The sequence below is a fragment of the Lissotriton helveticus genome, unplaced genomic scaffold (genome assembly GCF_964261635.1).
Source record: "Lissotriton helveticus unplaced genomic scaffold, aLisHel1.1 SCAFFOLD_1927, whole genome shotgun sequence".
NCBI classification, from domain to species: Eukaryota; Metazoa; Chordata; class Amphibia; order Caudata; family Salamandridae; genus Lissotriton; species Lissotriton helveticus.
Window position 1 is genome coordinate 11,668 of NW_027611825.1, and position 7,923 is coordinate 19,590.

The window sequence follows — 7,923 nt, forward strand, 5'->3', positions numbered from 1 at the left end:
GGTGTTTAAGCAAAACACCTCACATGCCCAGTACAGTGTATTTCACCCTTTCCCAGTATCAGGAAAGGCCTGCAAGGCCTTGTGCCTACTTCCAGCCTCCAGGCACCAATGTTACTGATACCTGTGACATTTGGTGGTGTTAAGCTTCAAGGGGAAGAAGTCCCACCTTCTACCCAGGGTTATGGAGCTCAGCGCAGGGTAAGATTTCAGGTTATCCCCCTGGCTTGAGGTGTTAAAGCCAAACACTCCACATGCCCAAGAATGTCTATTTCACACCTACACGGTATCAGGAAAGGCCTGCAAGGCCTTGGGCCTGCTTCCAGCCTCCAGGCACCAATGTTACTGATACCTGTGACATTTGGTGGTGTTAAGCTTCAAGGGGAAGGAGTCACATCTTCAACCCAGGGTTATGGAGCTCAGTGCAGGGTAAGAATTCAGGGTATCCCCCTGGCTGGAGGTGTTAAAGCAAAACATTTCACATGCCCAATAAGGTCTATTTCTCCCCTTCGCAGTGTCGGGAAAGGCCTGTAATGCCTTTGGCCTATTTCCAACCTCCAGGCACCATTTTTTGGGATACATGTAACATTTGGAGGTGTTAATCTTCAAAGGGATACAGTTGCTCCTTCTACCCAGGGCTATGGAAGTATGCACAGGGGGAGATCGCAGGTTTTCCCCTTGGAAGGAGGCGGAGAAGTAAAACACTTCCCTCAAATCCAAGGCGGCAAGGCTGAAATCTTACCCTATGCAGAGCTCCGTAGTTCTGGGTAGACGGAGTGCCATTGTCCCCTTGCAGCTGAGCACATCATAATTTCACATTTATCACTAAAACATGTGTTTGGTGGATAGAAATGTGCCCATGTCTCTGCAGGCCAAGGCCTGATCTTTCAAATGGGTGTATGTACCTTTTAGGCTAGGTGAAGTGTTTTCATTTCTTCACCTCCACTCGTGAGGGAAATCTTGAATCTTACCCTGCCTGGAGCTCCAAATCCCTGGGTAGAAAGAGTGACTTAGTGCCCTTGAATCTGAAAACCTCATAATGTCACAAATATCACTAAAGCAGGTCCCTGGTGGCTAGAAATGCCCCAGAGCCCTGAAGGCTCTATTCTGATATGGTGACTGGGTTATTTTGTGCTGTTTTGGGCCGTGTGAAGTATTTTATTCTTACACCGCCACCCCAGGGAAAGACGTGAAATATTTTCCTGTGCGGAGCTCTATATCTCTGGGAAGAAGGGCTGACGTTGTCCCCTTTATTCTGGAAACCTCATAGTATCAGATATATTACTAAAACAGGTTCCTGGAAGCTAGGGATGGGCCAGGGTACCTGAAGGCTAAGATCTGAAACTGTGAATGGTGTTCATGTACGTCTTGGACTATGAGAAGTGTTTTATTTGTGTTTCCCTCTACCTACATATAAGGCGAAAACCTGTAATTAGCAGTAGACCTCAATCAGGCTGCCAGGCGCAGAATCTGATTTGTCGGCGCAGGTCGCACTCTTGACATGCCATTTGATTCAGGAGTGGTCCCCACCCCAGCAATCGGGCTCAATACAACATTGATAGTCACAGGCCTCACTCTGTACTGTGGGATGTATGATGTAACAATTAGATTGCGGTACATTACATTGCTGTTTTAGGCGCTTTCCACGACTTGCACGGGAGGGCGCTCTAGACTTAGGAATAGTATGATTTACTATTCGAACTCCAGCCTAAGTAAGGTAGGGAAGGTGTTGGAATAGTAAATCGCACTATTCCATAGTCTAGTGCGCCCTCCCGTGCAAGTCGTGGAAAAGACTTGCGTTGTAAATGCAGCGATCGAAATGTACTGCGGTGTTTTGACCGCGTTGTTAAGGTCGGTTCCCGTCCAAAGATGTCACCTGAGATGTAAACCTAACTCCAGCTGTGAACATCAGCTCAGCAGAGTGCCTCCATGCAGGTACTGGGGTCACCATTTCAGGTGCCTTCACACCTTCTGCTCTCACGCTGGGTGCCAATGTAGGTCTAACTCGGCCGCCTGCCTCTATTGTGTCACTGTGTGTTTATTATGTTTAGTGTGCCCCCGTCTCCTCCAGCTCGGCGCTTGGCAGTGAATGCCCTCTGGCTGCATGTGAAGCTACCAGCGCGCAGCCGCCTTGTGATGCCCGTGAGTCTTGAGCCCGGCCCGTGCCCCGCTGCTTGTAAAAATCCCCCGGCTGCCCCCGAGTCGTGGGTGCCACAGCCGAGGGTGCAGGCGCGCGGCGAGGGCCCCCCTGACCCCCGGGCCGGGGCCCCCTGTTGTTGTCTTCGCTCCCCCGCTCGGCCGGCGGAGCCCTGTGTTACTTCGGCCCGTTCCAGAACGCGCTCCCCGCGTCCCCCTGAGCCCCATTGTGACGCCACAGGGCCCACTCCCTGCAGGAGGCCCCTCCCGCCCGCGGGCCGCCGCTCCCGGCCTCAGAGCGCGAGGGTGGATCGGGGGAAAGGGGCCCGGGGCCCGGGATTCAAGGCACGGGGGCGTCAGCCATCGGGGGAGGGCAGAGATTCACGGCGGATTACAAGCCTCTGAGGACGGGGTCGGCTGAAACGGGGGAGGGCACGGGAAGGGGTTGAAGTTGGGCTTCTTTTCATGTGTGTATGGGAGCGTGTGTTTAACGGATTGTGTTTAAAAACTTAGATAATCCGATAGTAGGAAACACAAAAGTCAGCTCGGAGCAGAGAGCCGAGTGCGCCTCGCACACAGCCCTCACTCCTCGGAACCAATCAGGGGCTGGCTCCTCCCTATATATGCACGGGGCTCGGGTTGGGAGGTACATTTCTGTTCTGTGACAGCGCCGAGACTCGTATTGCAATGGCAGAAACCGCTCCAGCCGCCGCGGCTCCTCCCGCTGAGGTCGCCCCCAAGAAGAAGCAGAAGAAAGCAGCGGGGGCCTCCAAGGCCAAGAAGCCTTCCGGTCCCAGCGTGTCCGACCTGATTTTGAAGTGTGTGACCGCCTCGGCCGAGAGGAAGGGAGTCTCCCTGGTGGCTCTGAAGAAGGCGCTGACCGCCGCCGGCTACGATGCGGACAAGAACAAGGGCCGCGTTAAGGTCTCCCTGAAGAGCCTGGTCAGTAAAGGCGCCCTAGCCCAGCTGAAGGGCACCGGGGCCTCCGGGTCCTTCAAAGTGAACAAGAAGCAGCTGGAGGGCAAGAAGGCAGCCAAGAAGACAGCTGCCAAGACCAAGAAGCCAGCGGCCAAGAAAGCTGCCCCTGCCGCCAAGAAGCCCAAAAAGGCTCCCGCGGGGGTCAAGAAGAGCCCGAAGAAGGTCAAGAAGCCAGCAGCAGCCAAGAGCCCCAAGAAGCCCAAGGCTGCCCCTGCCAAGAAGGCTGCCAAGAGCCCAGCGAAAGCCAAGGCGGCGAAGCCCAAAGTAGCCAAGAAAAGCCCTGCCAAGGTAGTCAAACCCAAGGCAGCCAAGCCCAAAGCAGCGAAGCCCAAAAAGGCAGCGCCCAAGAAGAAGTAAGGGCTGGCACCGAGACACTGCAAACACAACGGCTCTTTTAAGGGCCACCACCCTATCTAGAAGAGAGCGTGTTCCTCCCCACCTTTGCACCCACCCAATGGCCCCACTTCTCAAAAATAAACCGCACCATACATCCATAGCGCACTTTTCCACACGCGAGTGCCGCGTGTGATCTTGGCCATATAAACGGCTCTTTCGGTGCTGCGTGGATTGAAATCGTTATTACATAGAAAATAAGGGGGTCCGGGAGTTATAAGGCCTCCGTTTATAATACATGTGCAATAACGTGTGTGTCTCTGTGCTTTCACTGTACCCGGGCAGACTCTAAATAGTGTCTGCATAAAGCAGATGATTGTGAACTTTAATTGGAGCGCAGGTAACTGCGTGCTCCAGGGTGAGGGTAAAAAGCGGGTCTGGGAGTTATAAGACCTCAGTTTATTATAAACGTGTTTGTGTTGGTGCTTTCACTGTATCCGGGCAGACTCGATATAGCGCCTGCATAAAGCAGACGATTGTGAACTTTCAATCGAGCGCAGGTAACGGGGGCGTGTTCCAGAGTGACCAAGGGCAGTGTGCTTATGACATCTCGGGCTCCTCTCCCGGTTGACCGGGGTCGAGTCGTCCTCGTGACTACAAGTGGATGGACGGACGGAGACAAAGGCTGACCGAGGCGCGGGCTCCGGCGCCATCATCCAAGGGGGGGGGTCTCTTTTATCCACAGCTCATTGGACAGCTAGGCTGCAGCCTCCAGTTCAGTATCCAATCGTTGCACACCGCGGGCTATTTTCGAACGTGGGGCGGTCTCCTCAGCCAACCAGAGCAGCCCTCCGTCTGTGAGGGCATAAATAGGGCTCTTTCCCTGGTAGACGCCATTCTTCTCTGCCTTCGCTGAGAGAGACCGCTCCCGCCATGGCCCGCACCAAGCAGACAGCCCGCAAGTCCACCGGCGGCAAAGCGCCCCGCAAGCAGCTGGCCACCAAGGCAGCCCGCAAGAGCGCGCCTGCCACCGGAGGAGTCAAGAAGCCTCACCGCTACCGGCCAGGCACCGTGGCTCTCCGCGAGATCCGCCGCTACCAGAAGTCCACCGAGCTCCTCATCCGCAAGCTGCCCTTCCAGCGCTTGGTGAGGGAGATCGCCCAGGACTTCAAGACCGACCTGCGCTTCCAGAGCTCCGCCGTCATGGCCCTGCAGGAGGCCAGCGAGGCCTACCTGGTCGGGCTCTTCGAGGACACCAACCTGTGCGCCATCCACGCCAAGAGGGTGACCATCATGCCCAAGGACATCCAGCTGGCCCGTCGCATCCGAGGCGAGAGGGCCTAAGGAGACGGACCGACCCGAACAACCACCACCACAACGGCTCTTTTAAGGGCCACCACCCTGTCACCTACGAGCTTCTCTTATCTGTCATGGCATGTGTTTTACAGGTTAGGGAGGGTGTGCTGTGAGTACCACGGTCACTGGGCAACTTATACCGGCTCTGGGTTAACCAGAGCACTCTGTGTTCACAGTGCATAAACGCCTGTTCAATGTGTCCATCTAATAATAAAAAGCCTTTTTATAGGGGGTTGTGCAGGGATCCGCTGGTCACAAGCCACCGCTTAAGGGGCATCTGTGTCCCCGGTACATCGGGTTCGTGTGTCTGATTTCGGGAACGTTTGCCCCGGGGTGAACTAACGCCGTTCCCCAGGGTCTTAAAAGTACAAACACAACGTTAAACCCGCTCACAGAGACACTGTTCGCCCCCAACATGGAAAACCATAAGCCCGGGGGGGGGGGGGCAGATGTGTGAATTCCCCAGTGGGTTTATTGAACCTCATCGTTACAGTGCTCATGTGACACTTGGTCCCATTCATATAGACATGTTAATTTAAAGAGGCGGAACGGGTTGCCTGCTGTCGGCCCTCGGTCTGCAGCAAGCCCCGTGAGAGCGGGCCTTTCTGCACTTAACATTACCCTTATAAAACACATATTCCAAAACACATTTCTCCGGTCATAATAGAAGCACGTTAGCTCTTAGGGGAGGAAGTGGTTGGCCCTTAAAAGAGCCGTTGTGTTCGTTGGGGTGCGCCTGGAAGCCTTACTTGGCGCTGGTGTACTTGGTGACGGCCTTGGTGCCCTCCGACACGGCGTGCTTGGCCAGCTCTCCGGGGAGCAGAAGGCGGACTGCGGTCTGGATCTCCCGGGAGGTGATGGTGCGCCGCGAGTTGTAGTGAGCCAGTTTGGAAGCCTCTGCAGCGATGCGCTCGAAGATGTCGTTCACGAAGGAGTTCATGATGCCCATGGCCTTGGAGGAAATGCCGGTATCCGGGTGCACCTGCTTCATCACTTTGTAAATGTAGATGGCATAGCTTTCCTTCCTGCTCCTCTTGCGCTTCTTCCCGTCCTTCTTGGGCGGCTTGGAGAGCGCTTTCTTGGAGCCCTTCTTGGGTGCCGGCGCGGACTTGGCTGGTTCAGGCATGGTCGACGCTCTTTCGCTGCTTGCTGTGGAGCCGAGAGAAATGATGCCTGGGCGTCCGGCACTTGTATTTATAGGCTGGGCGTGCAAAGCAGCTTCTTCCCGTTTCTCCTTTCTCATTGGCAGGGCCCCCACTTCCTATTGTAATGCGGTTCTGGGACACTGATTGGTTAAACAGAAGCCCGCCTCCCTCCATTGAAAAGTACTATCGGCGCCTAGCTGTCAACCAATCAGACGCTCCCGAAGTCTTTATATTACCGGAGTCCAGCAGAAGGAGCAGTACCATTCTCTCTGTTGTGTGACTGAGACCCTAGATCGATCGCCATGTCTGGACGCGGAAAGCAAGGAGGAAAGGCCCGCGCCAAGGCCAAGACACGCTCTTCCAGAGCCGGGCTCCAGTTCCCCGTGGGCCGTGTGCACAGGCTGCTCAGGAAGGGAAGCTACGCCGAGAGGGTGGGCGCCGGTGCCCCCGTCTATCTGGCTGCAGTGCTGGAGTACCTGACCGCTGAGATTCTGGAGCTGGCTGGCAACGCCGCCCGGGACAACAAGAAGACCCGCATCATCCCCAGACACCTCCAGCTGGCCATCCGCAACGACGAGGAGCTGAACAAGCTGCTGGGCCGAGTCACCATCGCCCAGGGAGGAGTCCTGCCCAACATCCAGGCCGTGCTGCTGCCCAAGAAAACCGAGAGCCACAAGGCACAGGGCAAAGCAAGCAAGTAAAGGCCCGCAGACCACCGTGGAAACGCACCCTAAACACAAAGGCTCTTTTCAGGGCCATCCACAGACTCCATCAAAGAGCGTATCCGTGCCGAGGTGTTACTCTGGCGGCTTCATAGATGCGGCAGCGCCCGCCACCGTAGCTTTGTAGTGGAGGGCATGCCCAAGCTCTGGCCGTACACTTTAATGTTGTCCCGTCCCAAAGCCTAGCATGAGGCAGACCATATCGATGTTTTTGTTATACATATATAATTTTTAATTTTCAGGGACACGTTTTGCAGACGTGCCCCAGCCGAGCGGGCACCGAACGCGAGGGTTAGGCGGGCCGCGGTGACAAGTGGGGGCCTGGAAGGGAGGAGTGTGTGTGTTTGACTGATCAGTGCACCGGCGGCAGCTGCTGAGCCAAGCCGAGCGGGCACCGAACGCGAGGGTTAGGCAGGCCGCGGTGACAAGTGGGGGGGGGGGGCTGGAAGGTAGGAGTGTGCGTGTTTGACTGATCAGTGCACCGGCGGCAGCTGCTGAGCCCCCCATCGGGAGCCCCTGACAGAGGCGGGCTGGGAGCGCGCTCTTTTTCAAACAATATATACATATATATTTTTTTCTTTTCATTTTTGGGGGACACATTTTGCAGGCTTGCCCCAGCCGGGCGCGGGATGTGGGCAGTGCTACGAGGTTGCAGGCGGCCAAACGCAGCGGGGTGGTGCCGGTGAGGCCGCTAACGTGTGTGGCTCCATTAAAACATACAGAGCCTTCTGCTTATATTGGACAGGGGGCTCCGAACGCAGGGGATGGGTGGCCCGCGGTCACAAGGGGAGGCCGGGAAGGGAGGTGCTTGCGTGTGTTTGACTGTGATCTGTGCACCGGCAGCGGCAGCTGCTGAGCCAGCCCATGACAAAGGCGGGCTGGGAGCCCGCTCTTTTTCAGAAGGCAACGGCCGCTCCAGCCCCCGCTTCCTGCAGAAGGCGGGCCGGGTCCGAGCTCTCCCGCCTCACAGGGCGTCACGTGGGCGCTTGGAGCTCCCGCGCAGGTCCGCTGAGCCTCCATAGAAAGCAGCCGGTGCTGGTTTTCCTCTTCATTTCTGCTCCCAGCACCGAGAAGAGAACATGTCTGGACGCGGCAAAGGAGGGAAGGGGCTCGGCAAAGGCGGCGCCAAGAGACACCGCAAGGTGCTCCGGGACAACATCCAGGGCATCACCAAGCCGGCCATTCGCCGCCTGGCGCGCCGTGGCGGAGTCAAGCGCATCTCCGGCCTCATCTACGAGGAGACCCGCGGGGTGCTC

The 7,923-nt window shown here is 56.4% G+C and overlaps 4 protein-coding genes across 4 annotated transcripts; 3 read left to right on the forward strand and 1 right to left on the reverse strand.

Moving 5' to 3' along the window:
- The first annotated feature begins 2,775 nt into the window (after nt 1-2,775).
- On the forward strand, nt 2,776-3,494 carry LOC144806954 (histone H1.01-like). Its single transcript, XM_078673011.1, has one exon. It carries the CDS (start codon nt 2,821-2,823, stop codon nt 3,466-3,468), a length of 648 nt encoding a protein of 215 aa, XP_078529137.1. The 5' UTR covers nt 2,776-2,820; the 3' UTR covers nt 3,469-3,494.
- Nucleotides 3,495-3,823: 329 nt separating this feature from the next.
- Nucleotides 3,824-5,229, forward strand: LOC144806953 (histone H3). Its single transcript, XM_078673010.1, has one exon. The coding sequence runs from the start codon at nt 4,378-4,380 to the stop codon at nt 4,786-4,788; it is 411 nt and encodes a 136-aa protein (XP_078529136.1). The 5' UTR covers nt 3,824-4,377; the 3' UTR covers nt 4,789-5,229.
- A 265-nt stretch (nt 5,230-5,494) lies between these two features.
- On the reverse strand, nt 5,495-6,026 carry LOC144806956 (histone H2B 1.2-like). The gene has a single exon (XM_078673013.1). It carries the CDS (start codon nt 5,924-5,926, stop codon nt 5,546-5,548), a length of 381 nt encoding a protein of 126 aa, XP_078529139.1. The 5' UTR covers nt 5,927-6,026; the 3' UTR covers nt 5,495-5,545.
- Nucleotides 6,027-6,070: 44 nt separating this feature from the next.
- On the forward strand, nt 6,071-6,791 carry LOC144806955 (histone H2A type 2-C-like). The gene has a single exon (XM_078673012.1). The coding sequence runs from the start codon at nt 6,248-6,250 to the stop codon at nt 6,644-6,646; it is 399 nt and encodes a 132-aa protein (XP_078529138.1). The 5' UTR covers nt 6,071-6,247; the 3' UTR covers nt 6,647-6,791.
- The last annotated feature ends 1,132 nt before the right edge of the window (nt 6,792-7,923 follow it).